This window comes from Phocoena sinus, chromosome 17 (genome assembly GCF_008692025.1).
Source record: "Phocoena sinus isolate mPhoSin1 chromosome 17, mPhoSin1.pri, whole genome shotgun sequence".
Classification (NCBI taxonomy): domain Eukaryota; kingdom Metazoa; phylum Chordata; class Mammalia; order Artiodactyla; family Phocoenidae; genus Phocoena; species Phocoena sinus.
This window is the reverse complement of record NC_045779.1, coordinates 7,786,549-7,805,607: the sequence shown is the minus strand read 5'-3', so window position 1 is coordinate 7,805,607 and position 19,059 is coordinate 7,786,549. Positions and strand designations below refer to the sequence as shown.

General features: G+C 48.2%; 1 protein-coding gene across 2 annotated transcripts in view; it reads right to left on the bottom strand.

The window, feature by feature from the left end:
- CHD7 (chromodomain helicase DNA binding protein 7) overlaps positions 1–19,059 on the bottom strand; it is a 179,473-nt gene that overhangs the window by 112,092 nt on the left and 48,322 nt on the right. For both annotated transcript variants that reach the window (XM_032609357.1, XM_032609358.1), the window contains exon 2: positions 6,559–8,434. In XM_032609357.1, coding sequence (XP_032465248.1) covers positions 6,559–8,262 — 1,704 coding nt within the window. In that variant the 5' untranslated portion in view covers positions 8,263–8,434. The remainder of the gene's footprint in view (positions 1–6,558; positions 8,435–19,059) is intronic.

The following is a 19,059-nucleotide window of genomic DNA, read 5'->3' as shown; positions in this document are numbered from 1 at the left end:
TGGACCAGGGAAGTCGAGAGCAATCGGGGAGGGGCAGGCGGCCTTAACCCACGATGTCCTGAAGGCCGGCATGTGGGAGAGCAGGGCTCCCCCTAACAGTGCTGCAGGGCAGCTGCTCCAAGCAGGTCTAACCACGGGTGCCTGTCCCGGAACGTGGGCACACTCACCACAGCCCCTGGGAGCCACTTAGGTCCAAACTGGGTTTTCTTCAGAGATGGTCCGTTTCCCCATCTCCACCAGACGTCTTTAGGGGTGTGAAAGTATAAGTCTGTCCGGAGTAGTATTCAGAGAGACACGATTCAAAAGGCCCTTTCCTCTACTTCTGAGCACAGTTTGCATAAATGAGGCGTAAGATGCGTGCCTATTTTTTCCATAAAAATGTATTTAGTAGTTGCAGTTACTCTGCTCGTGTCTGCAATTCTGTATTTACCGGGTGAACCGAGAGGATTTCTCTACTTGAGATTTACCAGGAAAAGGTTTTCCCAGAAAGGCTATTTTTTAACGATATTCGTAACACATCACGGAAAGACAGAGGACTGGAGAAGCTACACCACTGATTCTTCTGGATCTGTTTTATTTTAATCTCCAGGGGAAAATCAGGACACAGAAATTACTACCCACCACCTCAATCTTAGTGGTCCTTTGAAAATGCTTTCTGCTTCCGTCCTGCTTCACCATGACTGTATTTCAGGACCCAATTAATGAGGGGAGCACACATAAATACACCCAACATACACTTAATCCAAGGACACAATATTGCAGATCCTAAAAATCCCACCAGGATCTGCCCGCCTGTGAGCGTAATCTGTGACTCTACCTACACCTGTGTAGGCCTAAAGCAGGATGAGTGATTCAGAAACTCCCCTGGAACCTCGAAGGACAACCCACGTAACTAAGTCTTCCTTAGACAAGCTCTTCAAACAAACAAAACGACGTGCTGAGCTCTCCTTCCACGCAGTCCTCGCTGGCGTCCACCTGGCTCCGTTCTCTGCTCGCTTCCTGCTGCCGAGGACGGTGCCGGCTCCCGCCACGTCCTCCCAGTGCACCCGTGGACCCGGGGCCTGGTAGGAGCGTCCTGCAGAGGGGACCCCCAGGCCCCGGCCCCACATGCCAGGGACACAGGCGCACTCTCTTCACCCTCACGGTTGCCAAGCCTTAAACTCTCTCCTCCTCCACGCTTGTGTGTCCTCCTCTCAACTCAACTGATGCTCCACAGCTCAGCAGAGCTGTCGCCTGCCCCGGCACGCCCGCCCACGCTGGACCAGGCGCTGCCCCCAAGCACGCGAGCTCGCCTCCGTGTTGCGCCTTCCAGGGGCTTCCTGCACCACCTCTGCCCCGACCGGCCCTTCCTCTCTCCCAGGGAGCAGGAGGTGAAGCCTCAAGGTCTGCTAACTGCTCCCAGAAGCCAAGGGAAGGAAGTGCAACAACTCTGACCGTACTTAACACTGGAACAAGTGCTTGAGATTACTTCCTAAACTCCGCGACAAGCAACTGTAAACATCTGCCCGATGATAACGGATCATTTGTGAGTGCCCACCGCGTGTCTGACACCATGTTAAATTCTGAGAGACGTTACTGCTAATCTCTCTATGGCTCTAACCAGGAAGGTGTATCGTCCCTCATTTTGGAGAGAATGCAGCCAGGGCCCTGAGGTTAAGGAACCTGCCCGAGGTCGTGGGGTGAGAAATCAGCTGCTGATTCTCCGGCTCAGGAACTGCAGGCTCCGAGACCTACGCTCCTGCCCCCACACCGGTGGCTCTCAGGGTGCGGGGCCTGCGAGGTCAGGACCGTTTTTCGTAAGGACCCTGAGATGTTCTCCGCCTCTCACTCGCCTTCTCTCCAGGCATGCACGGGCTTGGCCAGAGGCTCCCGCAGACTGCACGCAGAAGCGGCTATTAGAATCCAACACTTCGGAAAACGTAAAACAATGCCGTTAATGTTCTGTTGTCTTAGAAAACAGCTGCTTTTCAGTTAAAAATGTGATGTATGTTAACGCATAATGGTTTATTATTTTTACTGATTTTAAAAATGAATAACGAATATTTCAAACTGTCCTCAGTCTAAATTTCTAAGACAACAAATACCAACACATAAAGTCCACATAAACAAAGGATCTTTGGAGTCACCAGTAATTTTTAGGAGCATAAAAGGGTCTGAGATGCAGAGAAAGACAAACAGTGTATGACTCCACTTACATGTGGGACCTGGAAAAGCAAAACAAGTGAACAAACATAACTAAACAGAAACATGGTCACAGATACAGAGAACAAACAGGTGTCTGCTGGAGGGGAGGGGGTTGAGGGGAAGAGAAATAGGTGAGGGAGGTTAAGAGGTACAAACTTTCAGTTACAAGACAAATGAGTCACAGGTGTGAAATGTACAGCGTGGGGAATAGCGTCCACAATTACGTAATATCTTTGTATGGTGACATATCGTAACTAGACTCAGTGTGGTGACCAGTTTGAAAGGTAAAGAAATATCGAAGCACTGTGTTGTGTAACAGGAACTAACACAGTGTTGTAGGTCAACTATACTTCAAGTACAAACCAAAAATTCACAGAAAAAGAGATGAGATCTGTGATTACCAGAGGCAGGGGCTGGCCGAGGGCGAACTGGAGGAAGGTGGTCCAAAGGTACAGACTTCCAGTTGTAAGATAAGTAAGTACCAGGGGTGGAGCGTACAGCATCGGAAGGATAACGAACACTGCTGTATGTTACATACAGAAGCTGTTACGAGAGGAGATCCTAAAAGTTCTCATCACAAGAAATGTTTTTTTCTATTTCTTTCATTGTGTGCTTAGATGATGGGTGCTCACTGAAGTTACTGTGACAATCACTTCATGACGTATGTAAATCAAATCATGCTGTGGCCCTTATACACTCTATACGGGGCTACAGATCGACGATATCTCAGTAAAACTGGAAGAAAAACTTAAAATATAATAAATTATTTAATGATGGATGGATGGATGGATGGATAGAAAAACAGGTCTGAGAATGAGAAGGAAAACCACTCTCCTAATCAGCTGTTGAAACGGAAGCTAGGTTTTCTCCTTCCTTGTACATTTTTATCAAATCATCAGGCTAGTCTGGAGCTTCCATTAAAGACTGTGTCCAGACAATGAACATATGGCATGAGGAACTCTGGCCTCAGTTCTAATATTTTTCTTTGCTGACTCTTTAATATAAAGTTAGACTTATCTTCAAAGATACTTTAACATGTGATAGAATTTAGAAAATATCTGTTCACTACCCATGAAACATCTAAAAAGCGTAACTTCTATTTTTTTCAAAGTAAAATCTCAAGATAGAAAAGTCAACAAGCGGGCTTCCCTGGTGGCGCAGTGGTTGAGAGTCCGCCTGCCGATGCAGGGGACACGGGTTCGTGCCCCGGTCCGGGAAGATCCCACATGCCGCGGAGCAGCTGGGCCCGTGAGCCATGGCCGCTGAGCCTGCGCGTCCGGAGCCTGTGCTCCACAACGGGAGAGGCCACAACAGTGAGAGGCCCGCGTACCGCAAAAAAAAAACCAAAAAACAAAAAACAAAAGAGTCAATAAGCCTCTCTGAATGTGATAATTCAGCAAATTACATCAATATTTCAACTTAATCTGGTGATTTCCCTGCTACACAGCATGGTTTCAAACCACCATCCGGTCATACACGAAATGCAAAATAATTTTAGTAGTTCTAAAGCAAAACAATAATAATAGATTATTTGCTAGAGTAGAATGTGAGTCAGTCCCAGGGAGAGCGAGGTGTTTCGGATTCTGTAACAGCATTTTGAACCTACCTCATTATCCTCACCACACCCAGCAACACAGGCACAAAGGCGGGTAATATTTCCAAAAGTCAAATTTCATGTGTCACAACTAAGGCTACATTTCATAATATGTAACCTGTTCCTTAAAAATAAAAGTAATTTTACATTGTATTTAGTACATCTGAAATGACATGAATTATAAAGTAAGGTTCGCATTGCAGGAGATCAGAAACTAAAACCTAGAGGAGAATTCACACTTAAGTATGCACCACTGGCTAGAGATCACACTCACTTGATGTGAGTGTATTACCCTAATTAATCTCAACACCTTTTGAGATGGGTACTATTTTTCCTGTTGTACTGATGACGAATCTGAAGTTCAGAGGGGTCAAGCTGCCTGAAGCCACCAAGCTAGTAAGCAGCAGACCTGGACTTCAAACACTTTGCTGATTTCAAAGTCTGTGCTCTTCTCAAGACTTTATACCTCCCTAGCATGACGTGCAGAACTGAGTGCTTCAAAAGCTGAAGTGGATGCAAAGGTGAGCAGAAATAAGAAAGCAAATACCGTGCGAAATGTTTAAAACATGCAACTGAACTTATATAATAAAGATACCTCAAGTGTACTTGTTTGCACCCCTTAAACCGTTCCAAGTGTGTCTATGATGGCACGCTCGAGAAAATGGAGCTGGAGAAAAAGGGAAATACACTTGGTGTCCCCCAGCGCTCAGGGACCCAGAGTCCACCTACTCACACTCGTCCTCTGAAACACCCCTTGAGAAATCTGTGCTCTTAAAACTAAGAAACGCTGGAGGAGACCAACGATTCCCAACCAGGGATGGGATTATAGTCACAGGGGGTCTCCTTCAAACTGTGCTTTGTCCTCCAGGGAGAATTGAAGATGCTGGGACCAGGAGAAGTCTGAGGACCACTGCTCTGAAAAGATCCCATGTTTAGTAAGAAACTCCCAAGGAGCAAGAAAAGAATAATCCCTGGAAACTAAGTCATGTTCATTTCTGCCCTAGGAGCCATCCAGGTGGGCTGAGGCCCCAGCAGCTGGTAGACGCCCTTTCTCACCCCCCTCCACGCTGTCCACGGTCTCAGGAGCCCGCTCCCATCACTGCAGATGAGGCTCCCCAGGAGGGAAGCGGCTCTCTCCTGGGCAGCGCAGGTCCGGTGGCTGAGGCCCATGTGGTCCCCGCTGACCTCGGGGCTCCTCCTGAGAATCTCCAAGTCCGCTGGACCTGTGAGGGCAGCCTTCCCGAGACCCCAACGAGTCCTGTGTCCTGAGGTTCCCCAGGAGACCTTCCTGGCCTCCACTTCCCCAGTCCCACCAAGGCTGAAGCTTCTGATCTCCAACCTAAATGCCTCTCCACCCGGGATGCCCCGGAGGGCTTTGTTTCCTGACCCAACCCTTTTACTTGCACGTAGCTTCATTCCCTTCTGTTCCCATTCCCCAATCCCTGGTCCCTGGACCAAACTGTCCTCACAGGGCTGGACCACAGGCTCACAGTTCATCTTCTGGTTCCCCGGCTATCCCCGTGCACTGTCTAGTTTGATATCACTGGCTCCCCAGTGAAGTCCAAATCCTTTACAACAGAAGATCAGACCTCTACCACCTGGCCCTGCCCTGCAGCGAATTCAGCGTGCCATGCCCCCTCTAAGGAACCATCCCCCAACCTGAAATACCATCCTCGGTTCACATCCCTGGCTACGTCCTAGCCAGATTCCAAGCACCACAGGTGCTGCCTCTCTCTGAACACCTGTCACGTAACCATGCGTGGTCTTTTACTATACTTTATACTTTCACGGATTGGTCACGTTTCCCCAAACTGATTACAGGTTCATTAAGAACAAGCATTGCGCCTTACAGCTCTAAAGATCACACTGTACCATCCACATTCAGGGCTGCCATCGCAGTGGAAGATCAGTGCACATTTCTGAATAGCACTCTGAATAATCTAGACATACAGACATTATTTTTCCTAGAGCTAGAGCACAAACGCCAACATTTATAATGGAAAGATGTGTACGGGAGTACTAGAGCTTAAAACCTAAATCTGTCTGCTTATAAATTCTGTCGGATACAATCCCAGCAAACGAAAAGGAAGACTTCTGCTTTTAGTACTAGGCATCCAGATCTCTCAGAGACCGCTTCGTGTGGCCTATCATTCACTGTGATTTTCTAAGTGTGCAAGTTAACGCTAACATTTAACAACTGGTCCGATAAGTATTACAGAAGAACGTATTTTGTAGCTTCCCAAGGGAAAAATAATAATAATTTTCTAAAAGAGGTGGGAGGGACCATCACAAAAATATAAAACGTTGCTGGAAACCAAGTTTCTGTGTGTTTCTAAATCAGAGAGAGAGAAAAAGAGCGAGAGGGAGGGAGAGAGAGAGAGCACAGCATAGAAGAATAAAGGGAAGGAAAAAACAGTTTAGATCCAATGTCCGTCTCACTGCTGGCAGTGAGAACAGAGCTCCTTGCAGGCAGGACCCAGGCTTAGTTTTCTACGCACCCTCAGCTCCAGCACAACCCCGGGACGGGAGGAGTCACGACTTTTTGAAAAAGTGAATAAATACACAAGCCAACAGTGAGGGAGTAAAAAAAATAAATAAAATAAGAGAGAGAGAGAGAGAGAGAAACAGAAAACAAGAGAGGTGCTGGAGCAGCTTACACGGCAGAACTCAAGGACCTCGGGACGAAGCAACGTCTGGCGAGGCTGAGAGGGAGCCCTGCGCGTCAGGCTCCTCGCGCCTGCGCCCCACGCGGCAGGGCGGGCAGGGCCACGCCCCCTTACCTGCGGCACAGGCACTTTCTGCGGGGCGCTCTGGGGCGAGGGGTGGAGCTGTGCCCAAGGCTGGTGATGCGAGGGCGGGGGCGAAGCCTGGTGGTGCAGGCCCGGATGGGGCTGCAGCGGAGGGCAGCTTGGCAACTGCTGGAAGGCCGGCGGCTGCCCGGGGTGCTGCTGGCCAGGGAGCAGCCGGTCCTGGATCGCCTGCGGGTCTGTGAGGCCGACGCCGGGACAACCGTTGGCTCTCAGGTGCCCGGCCAGCTCCCTCGGCGCCGGGGACATGCCCATAAACGGACGGGACGGTTGCATGTTCCTGGGGCCCATGTTCCTCTGTCCGATCCCCATGGCGCCAGGGGGCTGGTGAGACGGCTGCGGGTGAGGCATATTTGGGTAACTGCCGACTTCCATCGGGATCCCGGCACTTCCGGGCCGGACTTGCGGAGGAGGGGTGCCCGCCGGGTTACTCATTGCTTTCATGGGTGACATGGGAGGCGGAGAGGCGTAAGTTCCCTGAGGCTGCGAAGGGTGCATAGTTTGCGTGTTCATTTGGTTAAGGGAGCCGCTAGGGTGGATAGGCTGCTGGTGCATGAGTCCTTGGCCACTGTTCGATGGGAATCCTACAGCGTTGGGGTATCTTGGGACGGACTGGTTCATTGGAGTATTATTTGTAAGGCCTAGATTCTGATTCATCCCTGTATTGTTAACTAATCCCTGATTTAGGTTACTGTAAGGATAGCGAGAATACTGCCCTGAGTTGTTTATAGTAGGTGAGGGGACGGTCTGGCTCCGAGAACTAAAGGTGAGGGTCTGCGGCCTCACGGCCCCTTGCGGGGGAGGGTTGGGGGAGAACCGGGGGCTGTGGGCTACGGGCTCCCCGTGGAGAGCGGCGGGGGGATGGTGGTGGAAGGGCTGCACCGCGTGGCGCAGGCTCGGCGCCACCCCGGGGCTCTGCGGGGGCACGTGCGACAGGTGGCCGGGGCCGGCGATGAAGGGGCTTCCCTGACCGAGGCCCTCCTGGCCCGGGGGAAACTGGCCCATCCTCGGCTGCGGTGGCCCGTGCTGCTGCATGGAGAAGTCCCCGCGCGCCAGGTAGCCGCCCAGCTGCTGCAGGTGCGGGGGGTGACCCTGCGCGGGGGGCCCCGACGGGGCCGCCTGGGGCTGTGGCGGTGGCGGCTGGTAGGGGGCTCGGATCTGGTCCGGCACCTGCACGGCCCGGGGAGCCCACATGGAGCCTCCGTCCACGAAAGACTGCCCCCCGTGCCGCTCGTTCGGCAGGCCGGGGTAGACACCCATCTGGCCGCCGCCGCCGCCGCCGCCGCTGCCGCCGCCGCCGCCGCCGCCACCGCCGCCGCCGCCGCCCGCCCCGTGGGGGACCTGGGGGACGGGCGGGGTGTGGTACTGCGAGTGGGGAGACGCCAGTCCGTTCCCAGGGGCATTGCTCATCATTCTGTTCGGCTGGTCCATCAGATGCATCTTTTGCTGCTCGTACTGATTATAGTGATCGAAGTGGGTCAACTTGGTTTGATTCTGATTCGCGGAGGGATGGTGGAGGGACGGCTGTAAGGAGGCAAAGCCTTGGTCTATCGGCATCTGCTGACCCATGGGATTCACGGGATTTTCAGGGTAACCACATTCTCCCAGGCTTTCGAGGCCTTCGCTGAAAATATTCCCGTCCTCGCCGAAAAGACTCATCATTCCTGGATCCGCCATCTTCTCCCAACACACGGCTCCTCCAGACCAGCGCTCAGGAGCTTGTCTGTGCTTCACTTCACTGAGGGTTTGTCCTCAGAGCCTATAATCCTTGACTAATCTTCTTCATGTCACTCCATATTTCTCTAATTCTCTTGGACCCTGCAGTGTCAGGCAAATCTGGATAGAGGTCCTAGGAGGGGAGCGGGAGGTGGGGAAGAGGGAGGAAGAAAACAAAGAATTAGGAACCAATGATAAAAACTGCCGGCATCGCACGCATTTGAATTTGGTCTCCATCGACAATACTGGTCTAGCCCCCTCACTGAGCTGTATTTTATAAATCTAGTTCACTTTAAGAGAAACTCATTAGCTTCTACCAGAAGCGTTATTATGATCGGTTACTTAGAAAGCAAGCAAAACACTAACCTTAACCTTAAATTAATCCATTCACTCCACTTCCTCACGTTCCATTCTTGGATGGAACAGAACAAAAGAACACAACATGAAGCGGCAGCAGCTGCCACAGCAGGCCAGCAGATGTACGAATGTCGCCAAGCAGCCCATCTGCTGCACGAAAGCCCTGGAAATGCTCTGGTTACCAACAGCCCGCCCTTCACCTTATTCCCCTGAGCGGTGTAATCAGATGAGCAGCCACAGCACCGAGGGCTGTGAAAAGCTCAACTTAGTTAAATTGACTAGAGGATTATACAAATACCAAAATCAGTCATTTCGTACAAATTGGATATTTACGGCCCACATACAACCAACTACAGAACGGCAAACAGAGGCGTCGAAGGAGAAAGCGGCCGAGGCAAGGATGCTGGCAGGCACGCTGGCGAGCGGAGCGGTAACTCATCATTTCCTTACGTCCGTCTGACGGCAGGAACACGCCAGGCTTTCGTTCTCCAGCAACACACGCCCGCCCCCCCTCCCCCCTGCCAGAGCAAGTCCCATCACGGGTCCCTCATCCACCCGAGGGCCCCAGGCTCTGGGGATGGACCAGGAGCCATGCGACCACGCGGACAAACTCTAGCTGGACGGACAGTTTCTAGACGATGACCATTCTCATCAGCAGAGACAGAAACCTTTCCCCCAAACTGGTCAAAACTGAAACTTTTAACAGAATGAAGTTCAAAATGTCCATGCAGCCCTCACCCTCGCCTTGACCTCTTCTGGGACAAGGCAGACCGGAGCAGGTAGGCGGAAAGGTGGGCAGGCCTGCCCGTAAGCATCCCGTTTACAGCACACCTTGTAGACTAACTACTCCTGCTCTGCGCTTCATGCAAACACTTGCTAACGGCTTCCGTGTCAGATGAAAATAACCAACTTAAAGAATGTTTCCACAATCAAGACAGGAAAGTGTTTTTGTTGAATGCTAATTAAATCAACGACCTAATAAAGAACTAATTCACATAGGAAAAATGTCCAAAATCTTAAACATCTCTGGAATTTAACTCATTTTTTTCCCTCTTTCATAAGCACATGAAGCATTGTGTGATACTGCCCAACTTGAAAAAAACAGTATCTCGTTGAAGAATTTCAAAAGGGATATTACAAACAGGCCCCGCCATAAATCCTACTGACACGCGTCCACAGGAGCACTGGAATGGGGACGGCTGGGGCGGGACTGGGGACGGCTGGGGCGGGAATGGGGACGGCTGGGGCGGGACTGGGGACGGCTGGGGCGGGACTGGGGACGGCTGGGGTAGGAGTGGGGTGGAGGCAGCCAGCCCCACCAAGAACCCACGCACCCAGCAAGGGGAGAACTTCGCCTACAGGAAATGTATGTAAACAACATTCCTGCTCGCTGTCAGAACCACAGACAGCACACCTGAGAGGGTCTCCAGGTCGGCAGTACTCAGGCGACAGCTGTCAGCCGAAGCCAAAGGTCTCCTCACTCTGCCGCTAAGTGCCGTGAATTTTCTGATCTACTTTCTCCAGAAACAGAGGTCAGGCGGGTGGAAGTAAGGTGAGCACGAAAACCATTTTATTTACAGACATGCTGCTTTAAAACCCAAACCAAAGAGAAGTCGAGATCTCCAGTGCCAAATGAAACAAATATTTATAAATTGAATTTAATCCTAAAAAGCCTACGCGGTCAGTCCTCATTTATTCAAGGCTCATTCTAGCTTTCAAGGAAATAAATACGGGAATGGACTTGATAAGAACTTAAAACCAGCCGTGCAGACTAACCACTTACCAAAATAACCTTTCAAATTAGCTGAAGGAAGGTAACGTCTAGTTGCCTGTCCTGGGTGGCCTTTACAGGATAATGGTGGCTTCATCCTCCAGGGCCCAGCATGTGTCACGGGAGGAACTGCTACGGACTGGATGTGTTCCCAGCCAGCTCCAGAGGGAAAGGAGCCCAGGGGGAGGAGATGGCTCGGTCCACTGCCTGGAGGGGCAGCATGGAGTTGGCACTCACTTTATAAGGCTGAGCAGAAAGGGAAAAAGAACTTGACTACAGGCCCAGGGGAGGGACAAAACAGAGCACTCACTGCGAGTAATCCTACCCGACACTTGGGTCTCCAGTTCCCGGCTCCTTCCACCAAGAGGCCATTTCCCAGCAGCAGGAAAAATGGCAGCATTACCTGGTACAGCAAACGTGTCACCCACCACAGCTGCGACCCCAGTCACGTGAAGTTCGGGCAGAGAAGTCCAAAAACTATGGCTTTAGTGTGTCACCGGTCACCACTTACGCTTGCTGGGGCAGCCATCACGGCCTTCCTGCCCCTTTTCTGACCTCAAGACTCTGGCTGGCGACTATGCTAGGAATCCATCTGGTAGCTGGATTTCATATTTCTGATCTGAGCTAATCTAATTAATTTATTTTTGTCTTTTTTAATTTGATCAAGACCATATGAATGCCCACTTTCCCAAGTCACAGCTGCAACATTTAATTTTGTTCCTATCAAAGATATTCATTTAAAATTCCTTTTTGGAGTTTGCCCCCTTGTCTACATTCACTATCTACATTTTCTGTGTCTAAATCAGCAGTCCAATGAGCCATCAAATCAAAGCCATATTTGTCTAAAATTTTCTAGTAGCCACGTTTAAAAAGTAGCCCCAAAAAGAGAGAAATTAATTTTCATCATTTTTATTTAACGAATAAAACCAATTTATTGGTTAAATTTTATTTAACCAATAAAACCAATTTATTTATTGGTTTTATTTATTTAAATAAAACCAATATATGTAAGTAATTACATATTACTTCAACATGTAATCAATAGAGATGAGACAGTTTACATTTTTTGGTACTGAGTCTTTGAAACCCGGTAGTTCACACTTACAGTACATCAATTCCAACTGGCCACATTTCAAGTCAAAAAGGTGCACATGGGGGCAATGGCTACTATACTGGACGGCACAGGTATAGATTATTAAAAAGAAGAGGCAGAAATGCAAGTTATCAGTGTTACCAAATAATTCTCATCATTATCACTTGGGAGATAAATATTCAAGTTGTATTTACATTTGATTTGGCTTTAAATGAAAATCACGTTAAATCTCAAATAGCATTTATGTATTCAAAATATATTTACTGAGCCTCTACTATGAGCCAGGCACTGATCACAGCTGCCAGAGATATATCGGTGAATAAAAACAAAGTTCCCTTTCTTCCTCATGGAGGTTACAGTCATCTGTAAATGATGAAACTTTTAATTAAAAATTAAGATTCATGGGTTATGGTATACAAGTTTACGATACCATTTTACAAAATATTTCTTGGTAATTCATGATGACAAGTGCTGTGTGTGTGATATTATATACTAAACAGTATAGACACCTGTAACGAGGACATAATACGTGCTTCTGCTCAGCACCCTACTGGCAAGTCTCTTCTGAGTTCAGAAGGTGCTTGGGGGCGTGTTTAGGGGTGAAGAGAGGCACCATGAGACACCCTAACTCACAGCATCGTGGACACCATGGAGACTCACTGTGAAACCAATGATGAAAATTTAGAGCCGGCTAACACTTTGAAGACCTCCTAATTCAAGCCCCTCTTCATTGTACAGATGAAGAAACCCTTTTATATACTGAGAGCAGTAAACATCTCCAACAAAATATTTTAATGACGAACAACTCCCAGAGATGAAAGAGAAATGTATAGATGAAATGGCAACTCACCAGTGAAGCCTAGACGGGGTCCTATGAAAGGCCTACACGGGGTCCTATTTATTCAGAGGTAAGTCACTAGAACAATTGCTGAAACTTTTAAGAAAATTTTTACTTATACTATCGATAACTTTAAGGAAGCAAGCACATATTAGCACCACATTGAGGCTACTGGTTAATATTTTGGGAAGTAAGCAGGATGCGAAGTAGGCAGCCCCAAAAAGTAAACAGCACCCAGAAAACTGGGGACAGAAGCAGGGGGTGTACAACAAACCAAGGTGAAAGAAATAAGTCGTGCAAAAATACATATTAAGATTTTGAAGTGAAGTTCTGACTTCCCAAAGGTTACATAAACAATGCTTAACTACTGTGCTCTGCTTAAAGTAGGACGGCATTTGTGTAGCCCAGTTTTAATTTGGTATCACAGTGACCTGAAAAGCTAGAAAGGAGATGGGTGAACACAGGACACCTTTCATTTCGTGGGCAAAATACTTCCTACAGCTCAACCACTTTGTATTCGGTTGTGGAAGTAGAACGCCATCCAGGTGCTGTCCATTTTTTCAAAAGTATCCAACACATGGGGCAAGTAAAAGGGAGCTGCCCTGTAGACGCTAAGACCACCTTAGTGTTCCGTAGCTCGACCTGCATTGTTCTCTTTACTCGTCTCCCCTCCACCTCCCAAGAGCCTAAGGTTTGTGACATTACTTGATCAGGGTTCTCGGGACCGGGTGGAGCCTGTGCCAGCATTTCCAAGGGAGTGTGGAGCAGCGGGAAAGCACGCCTCCCACCCTCAGAGCAGCCCGGGAGATGCCTCTAGACCCTCAAGGCTACAAATCACATCGCGAGGGGGAAGGACCCACGGCTGAGAGGGGAATGGACAGAAGAGAAACGGCTCCGCATGGCTGGGCTTCTCCTCACCCTGAGAGTCCTTCCAGCTCGATCACGAGGCCTATGGACGGTACTCCCCACCCATGGGCCCTAGCAGCCGCCGAAGGGGGCGGGGGGTCTGCCCAGACATTGATCCCACGGACAGCGACCCAGAGAGAGAGGCAGGAAGCGTCTCCAAGTTACCAGCATCAGTTCATCACCAGTCAGTTCCAGGTTTGCCACATGGACCAAATGATGCCCCTCCCGGACCCCCCCAGCCCGGGCTAGACTACATTTTCTTCCTCGCTCATGTGTCGGGGCTATGGCTGTGCTGTCCCACACGGCAGCCTCTGGCCACGTGTTGCTGTTTAAATTAACTAAAACTAAATAAAATTTTAACTTCGGTTGCTCAGTTGAACAAGCTGCATTTCAAGTGCTCAGCACACCCGTGTAGCTGGTGGCTGTGGTGCACATGTGGACAGTGCACCCGTGGAACCCTTCCATCAGGGCGGAAAATTCTATGGACAGCACTGCTACAGGTTTCTTCCTAGAGGTAACATTCTTAGGTGAAGACCATATTAAATAGTAGCAATTCTCTGATGAAAAATTTTTTCTCCTGCTCAGGGATTAGTGTTCTTTCAAAGGTCCATACCTAGCCCTTGTGATGAAATTTATAGTATTCTTTCCATACATCATATTTTATGTTATTAACTATATTTTCAACCTATAAAATTTCTCCTTTCTGTAATGTCTCCCAGCATATATTTCTATTTCTTTTTTCTTTTTGTTTCGTTTTGTTTTGTTTTTTTGGAATCAAGCCATTTTATTGACGGGCTTCGGGGGAGGGTCGAAAGGCCGGGAGGACAATGAGATTCGACGTCCTTCTCCCAGCCGGGACCTCCCCAGCTTCACAGTTGCTGAAAAGGCTCTATTTCTTTTTTTTTTTTTTTTTTTGCGGTACGCGGGCCTCTCACTGTTGTGGCCTCTCCCGTTGCGGAGGACAGGCTCCGGACGCGCAGGCTCCGCAGCATGTGGGATCTTCCCGGACCGGGGCACGAACCCGTGTCCCCTGCATCGGCGGGCGGACTCTCAACCACTGCGCCACCTGGGAAGCCCTCTATTTCTTAATAAATAATTTTTATTATGTTAGGAATGATTCTCAACTACACAAAATTCAGACACTTAGGAATAATTTCAGAATCCTTTTCACTTATAGTTGCCATATTACCATTGCTCTTTAATGAAGTATTTGCAAGCTTAATTTTAACACAAAAAAAATCTACATAGCAATAGTGAGGCCATTACTTTTTTTAGTGGCTTTGTGCATTATTTTCATTCTCTGTTTTACTGGAAGAAAAGGATGTGAAGTCCTTCAGAAGGTCTATGTTAGTCCCAAGCACATGAAAAATAAAACCAAAAAAAGGAAATAAGAATTGCATTTACAGTTAGCTTCGATTTATACCACTAGGTAGCCTCCAGTTTTGCTGGTGTTAGTTGAACAGATATATCTTTCGTTGTGTAAAGCAATGCTGTGCTTTCCGCCAGCATTCCCCATGGCAGTTAAGCTCCCTCCACCCACCCCTTCCACCCAGCCAGATGATGGAAAACCACCCTCAATCTTTCTCAGCATTCATTCACTTAAAAAATATTTAATGAGGGCCAACCCTGCATAAAGCATTTAATAGACACTGGGTATACAGAGTTGAACGAACAGACGTGGCCCCTGTTCCATGCAGCTTGCTGTTCTAATAAAGACGTGAGGATATCCTGCATATTCAGTCCACTGACCAACCTGTGGATTCTCCTCCCAAGTATGTCACAAGTCTTCGTCCTCCTCCAGTTCATAGTCTCTGATGTAATCAGGCGTCATGGTTTCGTGAAGGACAGAACTTTAAAGGCTGACTGGTTCTCCTGAATCCGGTCTCAATACGCTCGCACAGCTGACTGAATGATTTTGTAAGACACAAAATGTGTCCTCTCTCCACCCTGATTAACATCCTTAAAGCAGTTCCCTAGCTCCCAGGATGGAGCCCCAAAGCTCCAGCAGGTCGCAAGGCACTTTGTATTCAGAGACCCGTCAGCCACTCCATTCTCTACGCCCCAGTTCCCTTCCCTCTGCCCCTGAAGCCTTCACCAGCACCCAGGCTGGGTCCGTCAAGGCACGGGAAGTTTCCTGCGCATCATCCACTCACCTCCTCACACCTTCCTCACCCCCACACCGAGCTGTGTGGTCTGACCTCCCACTCGTGAGCTCGGTTCCTTTGTTACCACTCATCCCGGGAAGCAGCCTGACCCTCAGCCCTCCCCGTTATTCCAACCACGCTGGGGGCAGGAGCTACACAAGCACCAAGCACACCTTGTTCTTGTTTCTTTCCCTGCCTCTCTCCCTGCAGACCGCAGCCTTGCCATTTGAAGGAGGGTCCTGGAAGCACTGGCACCCCCCGGGAGCTGGTGAGAGATGCAGGGTCCTGGGCCCAACCCAACCTCCCGCCCCGGAGTCTGCGTGTTATTAACAAGGCGCCCCGGTGATGCCCGGACACCTGCAAGTGTAGCAAGTCCTGCTGGCAGACTCTGAGCTTCTCCGGAGCTACAGCTGGGATTCCCCTCAATTAACGTGAGAAGAAATAATCAACAACAGGTCCCAAAGAATTACAAAGCAAGTAAAACAAAGGTATGTCATCTTACATTTAAGGAAAGGGAGTCTTGTTATTCCTGACCCACAAAGAAACAATACTGACCTCATCCAAAGAATTAGGAATAACCCTTAGTGACAAGTTTTAACTCGTCAAAGAGAGGACATCTGAAAGTGGTTTAATTTCAAAGATTCATCTGTCCCTCTGCTTGACTATCATTTTTGCAAGACAAAAAAAAAATGCAGTTAATATTAATATCTAATGCTACGTTACATAACCCCCTATTTCACAGGTCTCTTGCAGAAATACTTCAGTTATTTCTACACAACTTTGAGGAGTCTGGATATTCTGAGCTGCCTTTCAGATAAAGATGGGTTTTTTCCCTACGTAAGAGTCCTGGGGCTAATATGTTTTCTTTCAAGGCAACTAATGAAATGGGACTCAGCTAACAGTTTATTCCAAGCGCACTGCCTCCGCACTTTTTTTTTTTTCCTAAATTGGTCGAAAGGCGTATACTGTCCTATACATAAGCTGTGCCACTAAAGCACCAGGATCAATGTCCTTCAGAGAACAACCTTTACACCCTGCAATTCAACACTGAAATATCACTCTTTGAAATTAACTCCTTCTAAGACTAAGCCCAGTGAGAAGACAGCTGACCTGCTCATCCCACCACAGACACCAGGAGAAGATCCGGGGCAATCTTCCTTCCATATGCAGCTCAGCGTGGCCCAGCAGGAGACCAGTACACATTCCAGGAACACTTAAAATAAGCAACAGTATATGGCAGAAGAGGGATGAGGAAAATCATCTGTATTCAGAGCCACACATACCATATCCATATGTGTATCTCTCCCTTATCTTTTTAATGCTACCCTAATTAATTTTATTGTAGGTGAAGGGGAAAGCAAATGAAGAGAGACAGGTCCAGAAATTAAAAAATGGAAATTCTGTGTGTAATTTGTTTGGGACTGGGAAGAATTCAACTTTGGAAATGTACTTCAACCCACTTGACAGGGGGTGTATAGTGCAGACTAAGGGGAGAGTAATACAAATTTTACACAGTGTGGTGATCACTCGTGTATCTTGCTTAACATTGTAAAACATCCTGCGATAGTTTAGACAAAACCTGGCTGGTCTATAAAGGTAAATGACACCACATGTTTACTAAGCCACTAAAAAAAAAAGTCATTTGAAAATATACTTTCCCACTCATTCTAGATCTATTTCAAGCTACTGATTTGACACACACATGCACGCCAAACATCTGGGTGAGGCCAAGCCTACAAGGCGTGAGCGTACGACAGGAGGAGGGACGGGAGGTGCAGCCCGGGACCACCCCCATCCTGAGATGCCCTGGGTGATCCTGAGCTCCTAGGCAGCGACCCTGAGTCACTGGAGGACGCCAAGGGCGACATGCTGAGGGGATGCAAACACCGCGAGCAGCCAACTGCTCCTGTAAGGACCAAGCTCTCTGTACACTCACTGCGGTTGTCACTGGTTAACTAACTGACCTGGCAACTGGCTGCATTCTTTTGCATTTTGAAAGGTTCTGGAAAGCTGAAAGGGGGATCTCGCCTCATAGTCTGGGAAGAGTTTAAAACTGTACCCCAATTCTGCTTGGTTGAAATGAAGGGAGAGAGAGTGTGGTTAAACAGTCTCCTCTGATACACACACCTCCAATGTTCTTTTCCTTCGGGGGGCGGGGTGGGAACCCCTTCAGCAACACCACAGCTGAAAATAATCTATTTTCCCTGCGAGAGCAGAGCGCATGTGATGACAAGGGAGCCTTATCCATCACGAATAAACCCGAGCTCAGAGCCAGGCCAGTGTCACAGGACACCGAAGGCAGAAGTCACACGGCAACCTGGAGGGTGTTCTAAGATGCCACATCTCATGCAAAAGAGAAATACACAGGAATTATATAAATCCAAACTTCCATCAGGGAAGTGAGCAATATAAAAGTCAAACAGGGGACTTCCCTGGCGGTCCAGTGGTTAGGACTCCGTGCTTCCAATGCAGGGGACGCAGGTTCCATCCCTGGTGAGGAAACTAAGATCTGCACAGCGCGGCCAGAAGAAAGAAAAAAGGGAAACAGAACTGTTAAGGAGGGTCGAGGACACCTTTGGAAGAGTATTAGAGAAACTATTTTGGAAAACTGACCATGGTCTCAAAAAGCTCAATCTATAGACAAAAAAATGGAAGAAAACAAATTTCACTTACTCTGTGACTACAGTATTATATTACTCTTTCAAGAAGTTATATTTGAGAAAGGAAATGGAATTAAGGCTGGAATATACAGTAAACAGTTTGCATTCATTATGTCATAATCATCCTGACATATAACAAAGTTGGAAACTTTTTTCCATACGTACACTTATGAATGCAAGCTGGTTCTACAACGCCACCATAATCAAAACTATCTGACAATCAAAACCATTATCAAAAACTATTACGATAAAATAACTAGTATTAAAACTATCCAATTCATGCAACTAAATAAGCCTGATCTCTCTTAGCTAAATTAAATGTCTTCATTCATATTTGCATATAACAAAAGACAAAAGATTTATCCATAAACTATGTGTATATTTTTCTGCATCCATAGCAAAGGCTCAACCCTAACCTGGCCCCTTTCCTCGTTGCCCTGAAATCTTCTGAGCCTTTCCCCCAATGCGCTGTGTGCCGTGGGGAAAAGTAACTTCATGAAATATCTTTTACATTTTTCTAAGGAAACTAATTCATAACCTAAATCTGCTTCCCAAAAAGCTACAGTACAGTCTGTAACACATTCTTTTATGTAACATACGTACATATATGTAACATATCTGACTGTATCACCAAACTCTTCTGCATCACTGAAAGCCTCCTGTAATGACCTGCCTCACATACTTCCCCTAAAAATTACTCGACTAGCCATCTTCCATCTCTCCACAGTTGCTGTACCACTTTTAAAGTTTTATTTATTTATGGCTGCGTTGGGTCTTCCCCGCTGCGTGCGGGCTTTCTCTAGTTGAGGAGAGTGGGGACTGCTCTTCTTTGTGGTGCGCGGGCTTCTCACCACGGTGGCCTCTCCCGTTGCGGAGCACGGGCTCCAGGCGCACGGGCTTAGTTGCTCCGTGGCATGTGGGATCTTCCCGGACCAGGGCTTGAACCCATGTCCCCCTGCACTGGCAGGCGGATTCTTAACCACTGCGCC